Here is a 24,836-nt window from a genome sequence, read left to right on the forward strand (position 1 = left end):
GGCGAAACATTAACGAAGATCGGTAATAGTTAGTAAGGAAATAAGATATGCACGGCTAGCCCAGGTAAACTTAGCAAGATAACAAAGGAAGCAGAATCTGATAAGTGCTCCCCCCTTTTATCTATATAAACGAGATAGTTTGTGTCTTGTATGGTGCTCACATTATCTGGGTGCATTAGCAGAGCGCTGTGCTAATAAAACAGAGTGGTCTGACAAACTCTGAGTCCTGAGTCTAATTTTGACAATGGAATCCTGATGCCTTTATTGTTATCCTTTCTACACATACGTATGTGGCTATCCTTGCTCCATACAGAAAGCACCTCCCTCATGACACGAAGTGACACTATTTTGGAACCCTAAAACTTGGAGAGCATGAAGCTTTACAGGACACATGGATGTGTTGATGCTTGTCGTCATGTTTGAAGGCTGGAGTTCGGGGGTTAATAAGTACATGAGAAAAAAAAATTGTGATTCAATAGGCAGAAGCACTGGATTATTTTGAAGCTGATTGTACAGGTATCTTAACCAGAGCAAAAGCAAGCAGAGAGTGGACATATTAGCAGGGGCTATTTCACAGGAGCATCATAGCATAAAAAGGGTGTATATGTTTTTAGAGGACCATCAAGTCTTATATCTATTAATCCAAATATTAAATTTCCAATTCAGTTTCAATTCATTATGCTGCAGGCACAAGTACTTCTTTAACACCAATTATAGCAGCATGGACAGGTTTGTTTAGGTACCACGTATGTTACAGTCTCAATCTGAGGCAAAGTATAATTGGGCATCCTTACTGACTGATTTCTCAGTGACAAAATGCAGTTACTGTACATATGAATGTACACACACACACACTGACATGTACACTGGGTAAACGTTTCATTGAGCATGTAGTTTCATGTCCCAAATATCTGTGGGTGCAAATATTGAGTGAGGTAATATCTTTTATTGGACCAACTTCTCTTAGTGTGAAGCCTGGTCTAACACTGGGAGGGTGAGGGGGCATTGATCTAAGATATGCAACTTCAGCTACGAGAACAGCGTAGCTGAAATCAAGGTACCTTAGATTGAATTAAAATTACTTACTTCGTGTTCTCGTGGTGCACCATGGCTCCCCCATCGACTTTGCTTCCGTCTCTTGCCGAGCTGGAGGTCAGCAGTCGACTGGAGAGCAATCGGGGATTGATTTATCGTGTCTACACTACACGCAATAAAAATTGATCCCCGATAGATTGATCGCTACTTGCTGATCCAGCGGGTAGTGTAGACGTACCCCAAGACAAGCTTTTGAGCCACACACAGTTCTGAGTCAATAAAAAAATATTACCTAACCCACCTTGTCCATCTAATATCCTGGGGCCAACAGTACTACAGCTAAATTGCATACATGGTGCAAAGAGTATTTCCACATCTACGTATTTAATTTGTGGGAGCAATCAAATAGCTTGATGAGGAAAAGTCACCATTTCTGCCTGCAACTTGTGGGTACAAAACTGCAAGTCCAATTATTTGTAAGAGCAGAGCTCCTCCTGCAAATTGAGACACTCATTTCAGACTTGGGCCTTATGTTTGTTCTATATTCATTAACCAAGTCAGAGCTGTCAGAGACTTAGCCAACATGCTTTTTCATAAAAACAGCTGTCATAGTGGGTTCTCAAGTGACTATTTTTGAATCCACTCACCAGTTACTTTAGTTCAAAACACAGTTAATTTCCTTGTGCTATCTTACCACGGTTCTCTTCATCTAATCCATCATCTCCCCACTGCTCTTCGTTTGCTAGCAGTGGATTCTGAGCTTCACATAACGTTCTCATAGGGAAGGAATGTCCATCACCCTTGCTGGGGAGACAAAGGCACAAAAAAGCTACTTCCAACTTGCTTCATTTGAAGGTTGAAATACAACTTTATTCCTTGTTTTAGGTTTGACTCAAGCCCAAAGCAAGTCTTTGAATTTCCAGAGATTACTTTTAAAGGATTAAGTTCTGGAAAATACTGGGTTCAGTTTTGGAATCTTGTTTTGACAGAAGCTTATAGATCATGTTTTAAACTTAAATTCTTGCAAAAGATCAGTGGGATAAAGATTATAGTCTGAATTCATTACTGGTGTAACTCAAATGGAATTTAGCCCAATCATTTAAATATAATCAAGATAGATAGCTAATTGTAATCGTTCTAGAGCAGAGGTGGGCAAACTACGGTCCGGGGGCCACATCTGGACATTTTAATCCAGCTCTTGAGCTCCAGCGGGGTAGTGGGGTCTGGGGTTGGGGGCTTGCCCCACTCCATGCATGCTGGGGCTTCGCGCAGCTCCCAGAAGCAGTAATATGTCCCCCTTCCACCTCCTATGCATAGGGGCAGCCAGAGGACTTTGCACACTGCCCCAGCAGCTCCCATTGGCCAGCAACCAGAGCCAGTGGGAGCTGTGGGGGCCACGTCTGCAGATAGGGCAGTGTGCAACGCCATCTAGCTGTGCCTCTGCATAGGAGCCGGAAGGAGGACATGCCGCTGCTTCCAGGAGCCACATGAGGTAAGCACTGCCCGGAGCCTGCACTCCTGACACCCTTCTGCACCCCAATTCTCTGCCTCAGCCCCACCCCAGAACCCACACCCCCAGCCAAAGCCCTTACCTCCCCCCCACCAACTCCCAATTTTGTGAGCATTCATGGCTCGCCATACAATTTTCAAACCCAGATGTGGCCCTTGGGCCAAAAAGTTTGTCCACCCTGTTCTAGAGAGAGAGAGAGACACACACACACACACGCCCACCTCCACAGAGAAGCTGCAGACCACCTGTACACTATGGAGCTGTGCTCTGTGGCAATTTCATTCATCCATGTTAACAGGAAACCCTGGGGTATAAGGCAAAGATGTTTGCTGATTGGTCTATCCCTAACCATCTTCCAGTCAGCAGTACAGGTGGAGACGCAGCAATGAGGATGCAGCAGCTGTTGCTTAGGAGAAGCTGCTAGGGAGTCACTCATCTACATGCGAGGATACCAGCTCCTCTTGATCCTTGCAGAACTCCGCTGTACATAGCTGGTCGACACTCAGGCTGGGACCAGGATTTGGCCCTCAGTTTCCTGGTATTGGCCTCTTTTCCACTATTTTGATTACCACTTACCTGGATACAATAGGTAGTAACCACAGCTTCTTTTCCTCTCCAAACACTTGCTGAAAATTCTTTACGAAGCCCAGATTGAATCCATTTTTATCGGGGCCATTTTGAAACACTGGAGCTGAGAATGCCTCTATGGACAGATACCATTATAGGTGAAAGAAAAATGAAAGAAGCAAATATTAAATAAAATATTTTATGCTGAAGCACTGTATCCTCATGGGAATTTACAATGAACAAATCCTGAGGTCCCTTCCTCACTCGTAAGCTTCATCAAAATCAAAGGAAGCCTATTTCGACTATTAGGAAAATAATACATATTTAATCAATGCAAAGTAAATTACTGTGTATATCTTATACAGTAGCTATCTTTGAGCACACTAAGCCAGTGGTTCTCAACCACAGGTACGTGTACCCCTGGGCGTACTCAGAGGTCTTCCAGGGCTCTATATACACTGTACACTGAAATGTAAGTAAAATATTTATATTCCAATTGTTTATTTTATAATTCTAAAAAAATGAGAAAGTCAGTCATTTGTCAGTAACAGTGCACTGTGACACCTCTGTATTTTTAGGTCTGATTTTGTAAGCAAGTAGTTTTTTTTTTTAGTTTTTTTTTTTAAGTGAGGTGACATTTGGGGTACACAAGACAAATCAGACTCTTGAAAGGAGTACAGTAGTCTGGAAAGGTTGAGAGCCACGGCACTCAGCAATTAAACATACCACACCATGGACCAAAATGGAAAAGATACAGGAATGAATGTGGAGATCACAGGCATTTCTTTTTCTGTGCCTATACATCTTTACATTATTATTTCTCTTATCTTAAAATTGATGGCATGGATTTGGTTTTGCAGATGAAACCCACAGAATAATCAGAAAACCAATTAATGAGGTTTTCATTTAATTCCCCAAACAAAAATTATAGAATGAAGTTTATTATTTAATGTGTTTAAACATTCTTTCATGAGATTTGCTCTGAATTTCACTGGAAAAACACAAAAATTGGAGATCTTCTAATCCGAAGACTGGAAGCATAAAACGGAAACAAACTTTCTTCTACGAACCATATCTCAAGTATGGCAATTCAGACTGCTTGATGAATTAACACTTATCTATTAAGAGTTAGGGTAGGATACACAGACCCTGTGTTGAGAGAGAAAAGCGGGGCAGGGAGAAAATGACTAAATAGAGGGCATTAGAAACAACATGTTTGAAGTTTTCTACACTCTTGTGCAAAGACCTGATGCTTCAGGCTAGCACAAAGGCCTATGGATGAGATCTAGAGCCCTTTGAAAACGAGTTTTAAAGGCAAACCTATACCAGGGCTGTGCAAGAAACAGAGAATAATTTTATATATGAACTTTGCAAAAAAAAAGTTTCAATTCTGTTTCAAGCCACTTTGTCATTCAAAAAAATGTCACAAAATGGTAGTATCTGCATTGAAAAATGTGATATTTGTGTTTTGATGTGAAACCTGATCTTCATCCAAATGCATTTTCAAATTTTGAAAGTTGGAAGATTTTTGTCTCAAAAACCATGGAATTTCAGAAGTTTTCCACAAAACTAGTCCAATTCCACATACCCCTACCCTAACTCACCATCAGAAAAGATGGATGTCTTTTTGCTCAAACCCACTACCTGTTTTAGGGCCTGCTCCAGCAAACATACATGTAAGTAAATTTACTTACAGGTAGTTCCACTGACTTCAGTGAGTAAGCATTTGCAGGATTGGGCCCTTCTACTTTAGTCTCCACGTCTCCAATTGAGCTTTTGTCAGCTGAAGACGAAAATCCCCAGCAGTGAGAATTAAAAATCATTTTATTTAAATGCTGTTTCAAATATTTGCTGATATACGTAGAGGTGAACAGCACATGCTTTTTTAGAACATAGCTTTATGGTGTACACATGGAATCTTACCCAAAGTAGACCTATTTCTACTGACGAGCCAACAGTGGTAGCCAAAAAGAAACATCAGGCTTACAAAGAACATGACTGCCACAAAAAGAAGGAAAAGCACATGGAACTTGGAACGTCCATTGGTCAATTCATCCTAGAAATAAAAGCAAAATAGGATAAAGGACATGAAAAACAGAGAGACAAATCTTGGTGCCTCAAGGAATGAGCTGTTGTTACACTGTATCTACTAAGGATATGTAAGACGTGTGGGGGTTTCAGACTTGCAGAAAAAAACCCACCTCCCCCTATGATGAACAGACAAGACAAAGAAGAAATAAGCTGGCTCTTTCCCTCATCGCTTCCAAAGCAGATATACGGTGGGGCTTTGCTATTAATTTTTTTTGTATGGAACAAGGCCAGTATGTTCACAGTCCCCCATATGGGTATGAGAAGTATCTCCTATGCCCACAGCGAATTTGGCAGGCAATAACAAGTGCTTTGAAAGCCTGTTCACATTCTGTTGAGTTTCCTTTAATTCTCACTTTTTCTGGATGCACATTAATACGCTGCCATCTTTTCCAATGGCTACATTCCAATTTAAGAGATCAGAAATTTGAACTCCCTCTTTTTCAGCTATAACAGCAACAAGCAGGTACATCAAATCCTGATGACATCTGTCTACAGTTAGTAATAGACCAGAAAATCTTACAGGTGGCTGAAAATGCTTCATTTCACATTAAACTGTTAGAGCATGAGGACCCCTCTGGCACTTAACTCCTGCAGTTTAGAGACAGACTGTACCTATCCCCTGCAAGTGAGCAAATGTACAAAAGCCTTTCTCCATCTTACAAGTCCTACAAAGTGTAATGGAGAGTTACAATACTTTTGCCCTCCTTAGCACGTGGACTAATTCCCATTAGTGCCCCATAGGGGTGTCTGGATTGGAGGTATGGTTTACAGAACCATCTGTTACAAAACTGAGGCCCAGAGAGACTAAGGGTACATCTACACTGCAACAGAAACACTCACAGCTGAATCCAGAGCCCAGGCTCCAGCCTAAGCCACCATGTCTACACTAAAATTTGATAGCCTCGCAGCCTGAGTCAGCTGACACAGGCCAGCTGCGGGTGTTTTACTGCAGTGCAGACTTACTCTAAGTGACTTGGCCAAAGTCACAGAGTGAACCAGCAGGCATTAGAAAGCAACAGTCTTGAGGCTCCATCTCCTGGTCTGTCAGCTGACACTGCCTACACATAAACCAACTGTAATATAAAGTAGTGCTCAGTATTTCAGTCTGACTTTTAAGCCAAAAGAGAAATTATAAGGAGACAATGAAGGTCAAACCAGTTTCTTTAAATGCCATATCCTAATATGAATGTGTGTAGATCAATGGCAGGACAAAGCTCTTTATATTAGTTCTAACTCAGAGAAGAAAAGAGATAGGCAGGTGTCCTGCAGGAACTAAGCTTATGGAGACAAGCAGGCAAGTAACACAATGAAAACTAACACCAAAGTAGGTTTAATTTACTCTTCCTCTCACTTGCTCCCTTAACACACTAGACTTGATCCATAGGAGCAAGGATTCAGAGAAGGTTGGGAAAGTGGGTCTGGGAATTACAGGAAACAAAGTCACACTTAATAGTTTCCTGCAATGCTACTGAAAATGTGTATGTGGTGATCATAAAGGCACTTAAAAAACATTTCAAACGTTGGTACCTTGCCAATTTTTACCCAGGAGACAACTATCCCCCCAGGCAATACAAGCACATAGATAGATGAGATGACATAATTTTTCACTATTTCCCAAATAATAGTTGTACTTGGATTTAGGAAGATTCTTCGTGTTCTATTGCAAGATCACCACAACGATGTACTGATTCTGACTTGCTTCATACTTCTACCTCTCTAGTCATAAAGGTCATTCCAGACATGATTGATATTCATTTGTAGTTCTTTTATATCTGATCTCCCTCTCTGTGAGTCTTTACATTCCCCTTACACAATACATAGGTCAGTTAAAAAAATGAATACATTTAAACTGCAACTGGCAGCAATGATCCCTATGCTGTGTTGCTCAAATCAGTTCTGGGACAGCATGTGTTACGGTTATCTTCGTTCTCCCTCCATCACCTACTCCTTCTTATAGTTTAAAACATACTCACTTGTATTTTGTCTAAAATTAGGCTGCAAGTTCTGGGTCCTAAAGACTGGCAGAAAATGTGCCCTTTCCATGCACAAATTTGGTAGCATTTGTAGAAGAAATTTAAAAATCAGGTTTAGCATTTTTCAGCCAAAACCTTTCTACAACTGGAGCCTATTTTCCCTTCAGTTTGTGCATATTTGAGTCACAATGTGAGTTAAACTGACATACAGAATTTAAGATAAAGCCCCCTACTACTGAAATGTAATATATTTTTCTGTGGAGTGACAGTAAGAGTAACACAGGAGAGTTTAAAGCCACAATAAGAGTAATAAAATACATAAAAGTAACATGATTTCAAAAACTTACTGTCCAATACTTGATGACATACTTGAAGACTGTTGCAGCAATATACATGCAATACAACAAAGAATACATTAAAAACAGTAGAAAGAATTTGTAGTTAGAAAATCCAACGCAGTTATTCACCCTAGAGAATTAAAGCAAAGTTGAAATCAGGATACTTATAGCACACGTGGTCCAAAGACAAGGAATACGAAAGTGATTTGTAAAAAATTTTCTTTAGGTGCTTGATTATATAAAACATTCTGTTCAATAATAGCTCCCCCTAGTGGTAACAATGAAATATAACTGAGTTCTTGTTTACTTTTCCATTTTACCTGCAAGCAAAGGTCACATTTATCATGTTTTGCTTGGTGTATCTGATAACATCAAAAGCCCAGACCTCAATCAGTTTGGTCTCATTGCTAGTTCGTCACAGAGATGGGCTCAAGCTGCAAAATTCATATCTGGATCTGGATTTCAAATGCCCCAAACTCTGAAGGTATTTGGATTTGGGATTTTGATTTGGCTTGTATGGGCCATCTGGACCTGATTCACCACTGACATCCACCTCGTGGAGTAATTCACACATGTGCAAAATGACTGCAAAATGGTAGTAAATCAGAATTCTCCATTCACGTTGGTGGTAGCATCTTATGCCTTCTTTATACTTGCGTAAATCTCTCCACTAGGTGTGGATCAGTGGTGAATCAGACTCACATCTGGACCTGGGTTCAAATTTGGAACCCTCTATACAGACCTATGTCTGTGCTGACTCTGATTCCTGAAGTCTCCCTTCTAGTAAAGGATTAGCAGAGCTGGGAAAACCAAATGACAATAATTCAAAAATCTCAACCCAGGTAGTTCTGGGAAAGTATATGCGGGCAAACTCTCCAAGTGTGAACTTAAATTTTTCATGCACTATTCTGCAGACACTATCACATATGCACAAATGACACCATTTCATATGCATACTGCATGCAAATATTATTGGTGGGTGCAACTACTAACTGCTTGCCCAAATGATTACGTACCCAAAATGAAAGGTAGGGTTGAGGCACCTTTACAAATCTGGATAATAATCTAAGAGTACGTTAGTTTATAACAGCTTTTAAAAATGCAGTTAATAAAAACAAGAATATTCCTTATTTGTCCCTCAAAATAAATTAAATGCTCCAAGCAAGCCTTCCCAGTATGGCCACTTCATACAGTGCCAAACACAGAAAGAGACATCCTCCGTGATAAAAGAAAGAGGCATGCAGACACTATACCAAAAAAAGGATTTAAACAGCCTTTACTTTCAGAAAGATACAGACCAATATCCTGGACATACCATGGGCAATGATGATCCATTTTTAACACACACCTGCAAAAGGAAAGAAAAAGAATACAACAAAGAGGATCCGTATGATTGGAACTTAGACTCTTAAACAAAGACTCCACCAACTGTAGGTCAGCAACAAAATCTTCAGTTTTGTGTTGTATTTCTACAAAGAGATAGATTTAAGATGGCTTCTATCATTCCATCATTCTTAAGGCAGCCACCATGTTTAAGGTGGACTGTTTGTTGTTCCTGTAAGAGTTACTGATGTCCTTGGTGCTGTACAAGACAAAAAATGAACATGGTTCCTGCTCTGGGGTGCATACAATCTTTGCATTACCAATACATAGCAAAGGCCTGACACATTAAAAAAAAGACATTTTTTGAGTGCACTGATGGTGGCTAGTGCCTTTCATAAGTTGGCAAACCTTCCACCAGATTCACACCCATGCAGGCACTAGTGTAGGAAACTATAACTACAAAACTTCTTAGGGACACAAAGTGTTTTGGGAGTGCAAACGCTGACACTTTTGTGCATGTAGGTGCTGGCACACATATGTGCACAAGACCTAGCAGAAGCCCTTTTGATTGCTTTGCCCTTATTGTATGGCTGTTCTTGAACACAGAAAAACATCTGGGTACCTCTGTGTTTAAGACATTGTCATGTTTGTTGCTTAGCAGTGGCTCAATTCACTGGTGTCAAAACATTTCAATAACTTACATAGCACAAACAGAACAGTGGTGACAACGGTCAGGCTTGATTAGCTGGCATCTATCACAGAATCGAATAGCTAAAATTAAACACAGAAGTGTTAGTGTTAAATAATGAGGAAGAAGAGAACACACACTTAACACTCTGTTCATGTTCTCATCCCTTCGCGCATAACTGGGTCCTATACAACTTGACAGTTGATTTAGGCTGCCAGGCAAAAAAACAGATAAATGATGGTCCTAATGCTCCCAGCGGCTGGCTTTGCGGTGAACGTATATCCAGCTCGAAGGTAGTTAAAAGAAACGTAGAAATAGGATGTGTGTGTACATGTACATTTGTGTTGTGGCTTTGAAAAAAGCTCCATTTAAACAATGGCGTAGTACAAAAGTTGCGTACTTCAGATCCTAAGTTTGCTGACTAAAGAATACACAGGCCTGAACACTGCAGCAACTCCATCCATAGAACTCCTTTAGGCTTCAACAAGAGTTCCATGTGTTACTCCGGAGGACATTCTGTGCCAAAAAATTAAAAATTCTGCGCACAATATTTTAAAATTCTGCAAATTTTATTTGTCAGTAAATAAATGTGGAGGCTCCAGCCTGGCATTGGGAAGCACAGGCCAGTGGCTGCACAGAGGCAGGAGATCGGGACACGGATTCAGCCGTGAGACTGCATCCAATCCTGACACAGCGCAAGGACCAGGCCTGCCCCAGAAACACCCCAGGACCTCACCCCTCTGTGCCAAGTGCATTAAGTGTGGGCAGGCAGGCTCAGCAAGGCAGGATCCAAGTGTGGAGGGGCTTAGTGTGAGGGGCTCCAGGTGTGGGGTGAGGAGGTTCTGTGTGGGGTAATCTGAGTGCAGGTGGCTCAGTGGGAGATCTGGGTGTGGGGGGGATCTGGATGCACAGGGCTTTGTTGGGGGGTTCTGGGTGCAACGTTAATGGGACTCTGCAGGTGGGTCCAGATGAAGGTGGTTGGGGCTCAGCAGGGTGCGGGTCTGGCTGTGGGGGGACAGAGCTCAGCAGGGGAGTCCTGGTGCAGAGGGTGGTGGTGGGGGAGCCTCAGTGATGGGGTCCAGATGCTGCAGGAGTGGGGCTCAGTGAGGTGAGGATCAAGGTGCAGCTAGTCAGGCCTCGGTATGGTGTGGATCCAGGTATGGGTGGCTCGTTGGGGCTCGGTACAGTGGGGATCTGGGTGTGAGCGGCTCGTCAGGGTAGTCCAAGTGCAAGGGGGTAGGCTTTGTTGGGGAGGTCTGTGTGCAGCGGGGAGGAGATGAGGTTTGGTGGGACGGTCTGGGTATGAGGGAAGGGTGTAGATGCATGGGGGTTGGACGGATGGGGGGAGCACCTCCCTGTACAATGATCCCTCCCTCTGCAGCTGAGGAGTGATGGCTGCAGGAAGCACATTGGGGTATGTGTGGAGGGGGAGGGGGTAGAGTTTGCACAGCTTCCTAAAGCTGGGAGAGAAATCTGAGGGTGGGTCTGACACAGCCCTGGATGCCATGCAGAGGAAGAGGAAGTCCTGCGTCCTCCCCAGCCCAGCCAGAACTAGTAGCTGAGCCCAGCACAGGGTAGGAGCCATCAGCCGGGTCTTCCCAAGTCCCGCCCTCTGCCCCACAGAGATTTACCTCTCTGCAGGCTGCACTGGGCATCCAAAACATACTGCTGGGGAGGGTCACATGACCATTCTTGTGGCTTCCCTTTGCTTCCCTGTCAGAAAGTAATTTTTCTGCTGGGAAGCAAAGAAATCTGCAGAGGACAAATTCTGTACATGCGCAGTGGCACAGAATTCCCCCCAGGAGCAACAATTTGTATCTGGCTGCAGAACTAGGTCCATGAGGGACAATAACTGTTGACCTCATTATGGGACCATGTCCTGCAGTCTTTACTCAGGCCAAATCCTCTTTGAAATGGGAAAAAAAGACAACACAATTTGGTTCTACACATAGCTGTAGTTTGGCTTCCATCTTTAAGGGGGCAGCTGCGTCAGGCCAAAGTGGCCACATGGTGGGGCAGGGGAACAAATTCCATGCCTGCCCAAGCTGCAATTTGTGAGGGGGGGGGTAAGAGAGGGGAATACCCTCTTATTCCCCCCCAAGCTATGCCCATGATTCTACATTAATAAGTATAGCCTGGGAATCCAGCTACAGTCTCCAAACTATAAATACAGAAAAGAAGACTACATAAGGCTACTAAGCACCTGGCACTCTACTTGAAAATGGGGTAAGTGTTCAAGGATTTCTCGTTTTCCCCAATCAGGCGGGCTGGAGGAGGAAGCCAGGAAGGAAATCCTTTTAAACTAACATTATTTCCTCAGCATTAAAGTTCTGAGCACCAAATCCTTTAGCAGTATGTCTTGGCACGAGGGATTTGCAGTTACTTGCCAGTATAAGCTGGATTGCCAGAGTACCATGCTTAGTAGGTTTGAACAGATTTACATCAACAAAGCCCTCTGCTTTAGCTGACCTCCATTCCCCGTTCTTGTGTACACTGGCAACTTCCTTGCAATTTCGACAAGAATCTGCCTCTGCACCTCTGGTCTCTCTTCATTTTCATAGCGCTCTTTGTCCGCATAGGACATATGGAACTAGAAGCAGAAATGATGAGAGGATCAGTTATCCATGTACAGTACAGTAATATTTCAAAGGTAGGCCAGGTTGGAAAAGTCATTACCCTCTCACTACTTCCAAAGCACAAACATTAATCACACTCAGAAGGGCTTTCATTCATGAGATAAACAGAGAGGTATTCATTGTTGGACAGACCAAATGCTGGGGAACTAACTTTTCCACTCATAAGAGACAAAAACTGAAACTGAGGTCACAGCATAATACATTCGCTTCACGACTACATATTGCCTTAGATGTTTTCTCTTCATTAAATAACTACAATAATAATGATGATAACAATAACAGCGGCACTTACATTGCACTTTATGAGGCAGATTCTTTTCTCAGCTACGTTAGTTCAAATCTGGAGTATTCCACAGACATTAAATTTACATCTTTGTAACTAAGTGCAGACTTTGGAGCTGTATTTTCAAAGTGCTGCACAAACATTCATTAACTCAATCTCATAATAGCCTTCTGAGGTTGATATTTTGCCAAATATTTTACCAAGGGGTATAACGAAGTTAGACTGAGTAAGAACCTCAGGATTGGTTAAATGCTTGGGGATCGAAGAGATTAAAATATGTAAATTAATAATAAATCCCGTTATCCTCACCATTTAAAATCCTGTTCGCTCCTAAACCACTTGAAAGTAAAGCAACACCATGCCTGCTGTAAGCTCCCTAGACAGCTTAATTTAAACAATTCTCAGAACAGTTCAACTGCACTCTTTTTTATGGACAGCCCCAGACATGTTTCCATCTAGCCAAAAAGACTCATCAGTTGTCCTTGGAAACGGTAGTATAGGTGGATTTCTTGAATTCCCCCTTTGTCTCCACTTTCTTCAGTTCCTTGTTTTAGGCTTGCAGCGGATGAAGAGTACTTAGTTCCTCACCTTTTTATCTGGCTGCAGCGGAAGTGTAAAAACAGACTTCCAATATGTCCACACAAAGAGCACAAAGATGACATGGAATACTATGAGGTAGGCCACTACGAGAAGAAAAGAATAATGAATCAAACAGAAGTCACTCTATACTCTTCACCATTCAGGGTGCTTCATTTTAAAAACATTATACTCCAATGGAATTTTATATCATGGGAAAAATCAAATATCTTATAAACTGTTAACTACAGCTGTCAAAGCTCATGTGACAAAGCAAAATGGGAAAACATTTCTTTTCAGCAAATAGGCAAAACAGAAATGATCACAGTTGTGGGGCAGGTTTGTAATCCATCATATAAAAAACAAGGTACCTGGAACAATCTTATTTCAACGTACAAACTTCTTTACTTGAAAGAATTTGGGAGGACATGAGACATTGAAATGAGGCATATGAAGAGATTCAGAAGGGCAAAGGGCAGTTCTGATTCAGCTTTGCAAAGCACTTGGATATCTTTTTAAATGCTCAAACACACTACAATATGAACTACTGTTACATCCATGGGCAGTGGGTAGCATAGGCAGGGGAAGGCTGCGCCTCCCCAAACAGCCTGGTATGGCCCTGCCCATGTTCTGCCCCCAAGACCCCTCCTGATTGCTTCCAGCTCCCTTCCTGCTCTTCTATGGCAGAGACGCTGGGGCAGGCAGGCTGGGGCTGGTGCGCACAAGACCCGGGGCTGGGGGCACGCTGCACTGCCCATCTGTCCAGCCAGTGCTGGGACCACATGCCTGCCTAGTGCTCCGGGACCGGGGTGCTCCGGCTGTGCCAACCGCCCACCCAGTGCTGGGGCTGAGGGCGTGCAGGGGGAGCTGCGGGGGGAGTGGTGTTCCGGGCTCCAGCAATTCTATGCAATAAGAGGTTACACCTTTCTCTGAAGCATCCATGTTGCCCACTGTTGTAGACAGAATGCCTGTTTAGATGTATTATTGATCTTTCCAGTGTGTCATTCGCTATCTATCTATATAGAACTAGAGTATAGTAATTTAGAAGTAATGTATGATTCTCTGTGCATACCAATAATATACCTAGTATGTATGCACGTGATGGACTGAAAAAATTCTGAGAGGTTGAGGTGTCCTAAAAGCTCTTTTCCTTTCTCTGTGAAATAAACCGTAACTTACTTCACAGTCCCTCCAAGACATTTCCCCTGCTCCTTCCCACGATTTACTGAGTGACATCAGAAAAGAATTTCTACTCTGGATAGTGCAAAGTAGTCTTAAGCAAGTCACACTTATTTAAGAAACTCATCTCAGAAGTAAGAGAATTCACACTGGAAATGGCTCCCACTGAGGCAGATCCAAATATTCCACTGACTTCAGGTGAAACAGCATACTGCAGAACAGCCATGCACTGTTTTGGGGGGCACGTATTTTTAAAAAACATAGGCAGAATGAAAGAGACATAATTAAGGGATGCTAGTAACTAGCATCCCTTGGGAGTGACAAGCCACTAGCTCATTCTGTAGTATCCCAACAGGATAGGGCAAGCACTCAGTCATTCTTAAACCGTCATTTAAGGAGATAACTCTTGCTGAAGGTTTAGTTATGCTGGTTAGGTGGCACAGTGGGGCTTCTCTGGGAAAAAGGGTCAGGGTGAGCAAACTTTTCTCCAGGGAACTCACATGCAGTGATTTAAGTTCACTGGCAAACTTTACAAATAAGATACATTTTGCTGGATTATCAACTTATTGCCCTATTTTCTACATTTCCTTTGTGATCACTTAAGATACTGGGGCAGTACTTTGCTGTAAAGAGAACCTGCTTGGTGCAGCACTGAAAGAGGAGGACATCAGGGAGTGAGTTATGGTTTCCCAGTTCTCTGCCTTGGAAGCTGTTCTTTTGTGTTCTGGCTGACATGGGTCCTCAAGGGCCAGTTTGCCAGATGAAGATCAGCAAAGCTGCTACTCCTCATCATCCCCTGGGATGGGTTGTGTGGGAGCTATGCATGCCAGCTGTAACCCTGCTGGGGACTCTCCCATGCTGTGGAAATCTCCAGAATGGGAGACAGTGCCAGACTGCATGCCCTTTGTACCATTAAAGTAGCATAAAAGGGATGGAGCTGGACAGAGAATCTTGCTCAAAGGGCCAAACCTCCCATCCCCATCACCTGGGGCTGCAATTTAACCCACTGACAGTACGTGCCAATGGTAGTTCTGTCTAATCCTGCCTGCTCCTCCTGCCTGATTTATTCAGTGACCTTGCAGTTCTGTTTCTGCTCCATGGGAATAAACTTTCACATTACTGAGTGAATGTGAAGAAGGTGCATGCAAACAAGGAGAGTGCAGTGGTGAACTAAAACCTTTCACCCCTAGGCCACTAGCTGTAATTCATATAGATACTGTAGTCTGAAAGTCATCATCATTCAGTGGCTGCCCAGTGGCCTATGGAAAATGAGTTTAGTGGTCTTGGTCGAGAGGTGTCTATTTTACAAAACTATTAAAAGGGGCATTAATTGAATGCCTCAATACAGCAATGAAGAAAATTAATTGGGGCCACAGAGACTGAACTACTGTTTAGAGATAGCATTTTTACAGAAAAAGTAGGATAACGTGTGTGGAGGTGATTTGGGAGCATGCCCTGTTGCCTGTGTTGTACTTGTTCTGTGAATAAACAGAGAATTTCCACTTCCAATTGGCACTTTTCACTAGCATGGAGAGAGGTTAGAACACTTCTCGATACATGCTATATACATACCAGTAATCTGCAATCAGGGGGGAGGAAATACTGAAAGAGTATGATGGTTTAATAGAATTCTACAAGAAGTTATTGTTTGTGGTCTCCTGGAGTGTGGAAACGTTCACTTTTAAATTTTCTTGTTACTGATCTGAAAGATCCTACTATTTGGAGATTCAGTGCAAATACTCTTTCCCTCCCTTCCCTTGAGAGCTGCATGTATATAAATATACAAAAAATGGTTTCAATTGCTTTCTTTTAAATAGATGTTCATGCCCTTTCGGAACTATGGACAAATGCCAAGATATTTAATAAGATTCACCTACCTTGTTCTATGGGATTGGTTAGAGTCACTGAAAGAAAAAGACAAGTATATGTTCATGCAGCAGAAGAAATTCCCAAAGCAGTCTATAATCTTTTCTCAAACCAAAAAAAAAAAAAAAAAGAATTTCAATATGCTAGAAGATCAAAAAGAAAGGATTCCCTATTTTGATCATTAAACCTTGATCAGACATAACACTACACCTGGGAAAGCATCTCTTTTCATTTTTTCAGTTGAATAGTCTCCACAATAAAATGTATTTTCCATTCCTACAAAATGTAATTTTTCTCAGGAGTCCCAAAGGTATTGATGCCTGCTAGATAATCAGGGCTCCTCTAACAGCCTGTCCAAATAACAGCTTCACTTATTTACTGCTATGCCTGCTTGGAGCTAGTTTCCAACTGCTTTCATTTCTACACTGGCAATCTTGTTTATTAATATCCAGGGATGTACAGTTAATTTTGTATCAGTGTAAAATTAAAACAGACTGTCATGGCCTCGCCAGGTAGCCAATCAGTGGTACTCTGCAGTGACACACAGGGTTTTACTTGGACCCATCTAGCTGGAATCTGGATTAACACGGCACCAAGAGCACTATGGAGCTCACTGCTTGCTTCAACCTGCAGGGAGGAGGGCTACATTGCTCAACAGCTACTCTGAGTAAAGAGCAGCTGCATGGTGAGGACGCGGGGGAGAGCTGCGAGAAATGTGTTGCTCAGTAGTTACCCCTCCAGGTTGATTTAAGGAGTGGCAAAATTGGCAAGCTGCAATAGGAGATCTGCCCAGTTCTCAGCTGGTGGTTAGTGGCTACGAAGCTGAGCCTTGCTAGTGGATAAAAAGAACAAATTCTCAGGAAATGCACAAGTGTCATTAGCCACAATACATTTTTGTTAAAGAAACTGAGGTCCAAAAAGATCCGTCATTTTAGCGGATACTTCTACCTCTTCCCAAATCTCTCTCTCTCTCTGGGAGGGAACAAGATTAAAAAACCTCTGTTACAGAAATTTTGGTGCTTTTTAAACTCTGTTAACAAGTATGGCAAATATTTCTAAAACTGACTGTTGAATAAAAACACAGTAACTCCAGGTGGGAAACTGAAGATATAAAGTTACACAGGTAACTTTACACATATGATCAGACATTTTGATACAGCTTAGCATGTGGAATTACCCCTCTGATTTTTTTTAAAGGTTCAACACCTTTTGGTAAACACTCAAACAAACAAGCTTTTGGGCGGTGATTCATTTGCTCCAACAAGCTAAACCTAGCGGGATCAAGACAGTATTTAAAAGGGAGACTTACCCCAGGAAAACACAGGGTTCTACAGGAAGAGATACTGATGAATTAAGAGAAGTTGTTGGTACCATATTGTGGTATTAAGCAGTTCCTACTATTCTTGACTGTCCTGGGGTCATATGATTTAGATGACTTATAAATGCTTACGTTAGAATGGTAATACACAATCTCTTGTGTCAGAAGCAGGAAACATACGAGTTTAGGAGACAGGGTAAAACCACCTTGAAAACTGAGCAGATCTGATCCACATTTATCTAGAAACAATGGCTGGTCCCTCCATACCATTTCTAGAGTCATTATTCAGCTTCTGGGAAAACATCAGTGCTCTGGTCCTTTGGAACTCCTAATGTTTCCAAAACAGCTGCAGTTTCTACCTGGGTAAATAAGACTTAACTACATCAAGTTTCATCTCATCAATTTATCTTATACCCATGACAGAACATAATTCAGGTCCAGCTCCCTATGTTGACGGCAGGGCTGAGGGCTTGGCTACACTCGATACTTCAAAGCGCTGCCGCGGGAGTGCTTTGAAGTGCGAGTGTGGTCGCAGCGCCAGCGTTGGGAGAGAGCTCTCCCAGCACTGCACGTACACCACCTCCTCATGGGGATTAGCTTGCAGCGCTGGGAGCCACGTTCCCAGCACCGCGGCACTGTTTACACTGGTGCTTTACAGCGCTGTATCTTGCAGTGCTCAGGGGGGTGTCTTTTTCCCACCCCTGAGCGAGAAAGTTGCAGCGCTGTAAAGTGCCAGTGTAGCCAAGGCCTGAGTAAACCTGGACCTTCCCTGACAGGTGTATGTTTAACCGGCTCTTAAAAACCTCCCACAATGGGGATTCCACAAGCTCTCTTGGAAGTCTATTCCAGATCTTAACTACCCTTACAGTTAGAAAGTTTTCTAATATCTAATCTAAATTACTTCCTGTCCTACCTCAAAGCCCTCTTTATAACAGCCTTTAACACACATAAAGACTGTTATCAGGTCCCAGTCTTCTTTTCTTAAGACTAAACATGCCCAGTTTTTATAATCTTTCCTCATAGATCAGGTTTTCTAAATCTTTTATCATTTATTGTTCCCCTCTGGACTCTATCAATTTTACAAGATCTTTTCTAAAGCGTGGCCCCCAGAATTGGACACAGTACTCTAGCTGAGGCATGAGCAGTGCCAAGTAGATCAGGATAATCACCTCTCATTTAACATTCCTGTTAGGACACCTCAGAATGACATTAGCCATTTTTTGCAACTGCATCACATTGTTGACTCACATTCAGTTTGTGATCCACTATAATCACCAAATCCTTTTCAGCAGTACTTCCATCTAGCCAGTTATTCCCCATTTTGTAGCTGAGCATTTGATTTTTCCTTCTTGAATGTACTGCTCTGCACTTGGTTTTACTGAATTTTGTCTTGTTGATTCCAGACCACACCTCCAATTTGTCAAGGTCATTTTGAATTCTAATCCTATTTCCCAAAACACTTGCAATCCTTCCCAGCTTGGTGTCATCCACAAATTTTATGTGCACACTCTCCATTCCATTATCTAAGTAATTAATGAAAACACTGAACAGTACCTGACCCAGAATTGAGTGCTGCAGGACTCCACTAGAAACACCCTCCCAGTTTGACAAAGAACCACTGATAACTACACTTTGAATATGGTCTTTCAACCAGTTCACATGGAAAATACAAATTAGAATGAGAACAGAGATGTATTGCTTATGTTGATGAAGATGGCTTTTGTTAATGTCATGCTACCTGATACTTTTGAGCCGTTGGCTATTTGAAATTAGCTAAGTAATCATGTTTTCACTTATTCATATTTGAATATGCAATATCCTCTTCCCTTTTCTTTGAAAAATCAGTACTACAAGGCCTCACTAGCATTACACAATTGCTGCCTGGCTCCCTCCTAAGGCTCATTTTCATGCCCACAATAGGATCCTCCCAGGCATCATAAGCCCAAGGTTTAGATTTAGTGGGAGTAGAAGCTTTAAGTCTATGGTTTTGCAACAGTTTGTTCTTTTTCCTCCTCCTTGACATGGCATAATATTCACGCCTCCAGCACACTCATTCCCTGTCATTCTCATGCTGTGGCAGCATCCACCAGACAGTCACTGGAACCAGACTCCTTCCGAAGCACGGCTTAATATCCAAATCAGGCAGTAATAGCTGCAGTGATAACAGCATGAGATATTCCCTCTGGAATAGAGCACATCATCTCTACACTGTTTCAAACTCACAATGGTACTATGTTACAGAATCTGAAAGAAAAACTGTATTACGCCAAGAGTTTGGAAGGGACAACTTATTGCTCTAAGCATCAGTTTTCAGATATGTGCATTCCCTAGAAAAGCAGATTCAAATCCTAAGAGCATCAATTCAGCCATGCATCCTTCCGATACAGATAAACTGAGTTTCATACAATGAGTGTGACAGTGAGTGTCCATCTGTCTGTCTGTGTCTGTCAGTCAGGTGAAATTTTAGACATTGAGGTCCTGTCTGTTCTGCATGGGCTTTGAAGAGACAAATGGTTTGTTTGACCAAGAACACAGGAAACAAACTTCCTGTTCCCTCTGTGTCATTCTGTTTGAAACACTTCACCCAGTTTGTGGCTGCAGAACAACCTACAGTTGAAAAGTGCGATATTGGCCCAATTGACTATAATGGGAGTTGGATTTGATCTTATAAGAGCTAAATATTATTATTATTATTAAACTTATATAGCCCTGCTATCAAAACACTTCCCAACACTCCAGTGGTACTTTAGGTATATATTTTGTTAACCTCTTTATGTCATTGGGATAGCAAACTACTGACCATATCTGCACAGATGGGGGTTACAGTCCCTTTAAATTAATTCTTAAAAGGAAAATTAAAAAAAAGTCATGGGGTGGCTTCTCTTGTCCTGCATTTGTTGTTTCATTTCAACATGTAGTCAACTTCCTTGTACCTAGTCCAATTGTAGAAAAACAAAAATAGATCTCTCCATGGTTACTGTTCTGGCTACCACCAATACAGTCCTGAGCACAAGACAAGCAAATGTTTCTGTGGTTTCTCCACTCCCCCCGTTGGTGTTTGGTTCAAGAGCCTCCCAGGTTAGAAGGAGACCAGAAAGCAGCTCTTACCTCATCTCAGAAACTTCCCTCAGTCCTCTTGGTGACCTCTGCTTCCTTTATTTGGCTTTACTCAATAAAGAGGCAGAGCCACCAGTTCCACCTCCCAAGAGCTTAACAAACACAGCTGTCAGCTCTTCTTTCCAGGACTGACAGCTCTACCCATCTCTTGTAGGAGCAGCATCTTCCTTTCTGCCTAGTGAGGAGGTTTAACTCCTTCTTGGGTCACATGATAGGCACATAAGTGGTGACCCATGAAGAGATTCAGGCTTTGTGATGCCTTTTAGGTGCCTAGAAAAATCACACAAATGCTGCTGAGATCCAGAAAGACTGTGTTAGGTACTAAGTTCCTTATATAATGAATGGGGAGGGATAGGCCCCTTAGACTGCAACCCACAAAGCCAGCATGCTCGGTGGGGAGCCATCTAAGCTAGCCAATGAGAGATACTGACCAGAGGGGTCTATGTTAAGCCCGGCCCCTCTCACAGAGATAAGCACCTAACGATGGGCTGCAAGGAGGCATCTATCTTTGCTAGTGATCCAGGAACCAGGGGAAGATAGGCATTTGGCCACCAAAGCTGCATGTAAGGCCCAACCCAAATGACAGGCAGCTAGAAGGACCAGGAGGACTTCCCATATAACCTGTAGTCTAAAGCATAGGGTAATCCTGCAGGATGTTGGATACCCCCTGATTCAAGTCCCCCATCCTACTGAGGGGTAGAAGGGATTTGAACAGGGGTCTGCCACCCATCAGGTGACTCCTCTAATCATTAGGCTATGGAGTCATTTTAACTCTTTCTCTGGTCCAATTACTATGTATTATTCCATTATTTAAATTAAAGTGGAATGCCTTCAACAGGAGAGATTGAGGAAGACCTATATCAGGATATTCCATAGTCTGGTGGCTAAGGCACTCACCTGATCTCTCTCTGGATCCTAAAGAAAGGCTGCAGTGCACATGCCCATAGGCGCTGAGTGAGTTAGGTACCTATTAGATTAGGTGGCAGCCAAGCAGGAGTTTTAAGCACTGCAGTGATGCTTAAAAACAGGACTCAGGTGCTTATAAATGGGACATAGCTGCCTAAATACCTTCAAGGATTGCACCCAGATATCCTACCACAAAGTGCTATAGAAATGTTAAATACTCTGCTATTAAACGGATTATATTATTTTAAACTTGCCTGCAAACTTACTAATAATCACTTTAGCCTCTTAGGTAATACTGGAACAAAACAATTTATTGTAGACTCCACTGATTGCTCTTATGAATCGGTCATTTAAGTAGCAAAAACCGAGGTTAGATAAAGAGACAAAAGAAATTGGTCTGCACTGCAAAGCATCACTCACTATTCTTTATTTAATTTAAATGGAAACCACTGTTAAATACAGTTCAGGGTCCATTAACATGAAATTTCATTGGAGGTCTGTGTCTTCTCCGATCCCCTCAACTTCATATTTATTTTTATGAACCCATCCCCATAGCATCTGAGAATATGAGATTCAGATTCAACTCCGCATCCAACAGCCGACAATACCAATTCAACATTAGCTGAGAAAAGAACTCAGTCATGAATCTGGGGTCGTGGGATGCCTGGTGTACCACTAAAATTCCCAAAATTAATCCCATCTTCGAACTGGCATGCTAATGGGAAACACAAATATATCGGTCATTAGAACAAGTCGCTTTCTACATCTAAATTTACATCTATAGTACGAGCTACAGGGTGTGATTCCCCTGATCATTTACACATACTTCCCTCTGCTACTGCAGCTGTACACAGACAGCAAAATGCAAAAAGCAGAGCTACCACTCCAACTCTCCTGAAACTCATGGTAAATTACATTCCCTGTGGACCCAACTGTATAAACACAAGACTAGATGAATCATCCTATTAAGACTCAGTAATACTAGTCCTTAACCACAATAACTTCACAAATAATGGTGTCTTTCTGAACTACTGCTATTGCATTAGACAATGCAAACCCAAAGTTAGTCACTGTTATCCACTGTCTTGCACTTCTGAGATGAGACTCAACGAAAGATCAGTGGTAACAGATGTTGTGTCCAAGTGACCACAGATGCTGACCAACTGGTCTATATCTGGATGTGTCTCTTTTCTGTGTAATCTACCTAACAAGAATTTAAAGTGCCCATATGCAAAGAATGTATTTACGGCCAAACGTGCAGCTCAATACAAACACTGCTGCTCTCACCCTGCATATTAATGTTAGTTTTACTACCATCATCGTATTGTCAATGCTCATGGTATCACAAGTCTCAGAATATTTAGGGCTTTTTGTCAAACCCAAGCTCTTGGAGTCACACAATCATATAAGAATCTCAGCTTTCATTTCTTTAAAAAAAGATTCTAGCATTCATGGTTGCAGGAAAAAGCTTGAGCCTTTACTCAAACCCCCAGAAGGTAAATAAAAAGCATCTAAAAACTATTATTTTTAGTTACCATTATTTTGGGGTGCCCAAATAGTGATTTTTTTAAAGCTTAGAGTTGGCAATGCTGCTGCCATCCTCATGGGAGAGAATATTTGTCTCCCCATCTCCTCCCAATCTGGAAGGGAATGAATCCCCCTCCTGCTAGGGCCAAATATTTAGGCCCTTTCCTCTTGCCAGACTCTGTTCAGTCCTCCTCACCTTCTGGGAGACCCCACATACACACCCCCTCATACACAGGATGGGAAGAAATACGGGGGTGTCACCTTCTACCTCACCCCAGGTTACTATCACTGCTTCACACAATCAAATTTATTCATCCAGTACCCCCGCTCAATCCTGTTCCCCAGTCTCTCAAGCAGAGCCTCACTCCTCCCCTCACCCAAACTTCAGCTCCCAGCCCAGCCAGGCAGAGCCCCCCCTCCCCCCACTCATCCAGCCCACCTCGGCAAAGCCCCCTCACCCAGGTAGAGCCCCCGCCCACTCACCCAGCCTACCCGGGTAGAGCCCCCCCCAGCCCTCGCTCACCCAGCCGAGCCCCCAGCCCCCCTCATCAGCCCAGCCGGGCAGAGCCCCCTCCCCCACTCACCCAGGCAGAGCTCGCACACGTAGGCGTAGTAGGACCAGAGCACCACCAGGGTGATGATAACGACCGGCACCCAGGCGAGCACCCGCTGGCAGCAGCGCAGCCCCCTAGACAGAGCCATCTTCCCCCCAGCCCCATCCGCATCGGCGATCCATAGAGAGGGGCTGGCGCAGGGCGGCGAGGCCGGCGACTCGGAACTCTATTGAGGAGGCCTGGCAAGCCGCGGCTGGCGGAGGTCCGGCGCCGCTGGCCGTTGCGCCGCAGCGCCCCCTGGCGGGGACTGCGCTGGCAGTGCACAGCAAAGGCCGTTCCCACGGAGCGGGTGGAGCAAGAGCAAGCGCGGAAGGTGGCAATGGTGATGTGCAGCGTGACGAGAGCCCTGCTGGTAGGTGAGACTACGGGACAATATCGTTCGTCTGCTGGACCAGAGAGAACTGGAGCTTCCTACAGCCAAGGAAGAGCTCCGGGAACGGCCAAAGCGTGTCTCTCTCACCAACAGCAGCTGGTCCAGTGACCGATATTAGCTTGCTCGCCTTGTCCCTAGCCTGTAGCAATGTCTGCTGCATGGAATACAGCCCCCCCCGTGACCAACTGAAGTAACCACAAACCTTACAAGTCCCTTTGTTTAAGTAGCCCCACCTGATTTTACATTCTGCCTTCCCCTTGTTGAAGCACGTTAAGGGTCTCATAAGAAAGAAATATTAACAGCAGCAAGGAAATGAATCATCATCACGCTCTCTTAAAAGAGAAAAATCCTATGATTACAACGTGTCTAAACGAAGAAATGGAAAAAATACAAGATCAAAGCTCAGTTTAGCCAGTGCCTAAACTACTTTGAATAGCTTTTGGTGAAAGCCTATGAACTAGCAACAACATACAAAACCACTAATGATTATGAATTTGAACTGCTGTCTTCTTGAATGTTCATCTCTCTCCATTTGTAGTGAACAAGTAACAGCTATAAGCACCATGGTCCATGCACCTTCCATATGTAAAAAACTATCTACAGCAGCTACTTGTGGACCTATTTGGTTCCTCACACAGTATTTATTTTGTATACTGGAAACTGAATAAAATAACAAAAGCAAAATTATAGTATAAATTATTCCTTTGAAAAATTTACATCCTGGTCCCTGAGCTATGGGTGAGATTATAGCACAAAACCACTACCTTAATTAGCACTGTTTGGCTCACCTGTTGGCAGTGTTAGCAAAGAGTTGAATGAGACAGAAATCATGTCTCACCCTTGGCAATGATTCTTGCAGTTCAGAGGTGAAATTGTGAGAAAGCTTGCAGAGCTACTGCCCCTTGTTCCCGTTCTG

General features: G+C 42.9%; 1 protein-coding gene across 3 annotated transcripts in view; it reads right to left on the bottom strand.

The window, feature by feature from the left end:
• The window catches only part of ZDHHC15 (zDHHC palmitoyltransferase 15), a 38,320-nt gene extending 14,581 nt beyond the window's left edge, over nucleotides 1-23,739 (bottom strand). The window contains exons 1-11 of one of the 3 annotated variants that reach the window (XM_075068800.1): nucleotides 23,518-23,739; nucleotides 16,077-16,103; nucleotides 13,033-13,127; nucleotides 11,995-12,115; nucleotides 9,539-9,608; nucleotides 8,830-8,862; nucleotides 7,524-7,644; nucleotides 5,036-5,168; nucleotides 3,122-3,248; nucleotides 1,730-1,839; nucleotides 1,464-1,529 (exon numbers count right to left, since the gene is read on the bottom strand). In XM_075068800.1, the coding sequence (XP_074924901.1) occupies nucleotides 1,464-1,529; nucleotides 1,730-1,839; nucleotides 3,122-3,248; nucleotides 5,036-5,168; nucleotides 7,524-7,644; nucleotides 8,830-8,862; nucleotides 9,539-9,608; nucleotides 11,995-12,115; nucleotides 13,033-13,127; nucleotides 16,077-16,103; nucleotides 23,518-23,635 (1,021 nt within the window). In that variant the 5' untranslated portion in view covers nucleotides 23,636-23,739. Of the gene's footprint in view, nucleotides 1-1,336; nucleotides 1,530-1,729; nucleotides 1,840-3,121; nucleotides 3,249-5,035; nucleotides 5,169-7,523; nucleotides 7,645-8,829; nucleotides 8,863-9,538; nucleotides 9,609-11,994; nucleotides 12,116-13,032; nucleotides 13,128-16,076; nucleotides 16,104-23,517 lie in introns of all 3 variants that reach the window. The other 2 variants (XM_075068801.1, XM_075068802.1) reach the window with 2 other exon arrangements.
• Between the last annotated feature and the right edge of the window lie 1,097 nt (nucleotides 23,740-24,836).

This window comes from Chelonoidis abingdonii, chromosome 8 (assembly GCF_003597395.2).
Source record: "Chelonoidis abingdonii isolate Lonesome George chromosome 8, CheloAbing_2.0, whole genome shotgun sequence".
Lineage (NCBI taxonomy): Eukaryota > Metazoa > Chordata > Testudines > Testudinidae > Chelonoidis > Chelonoidis abingdonii.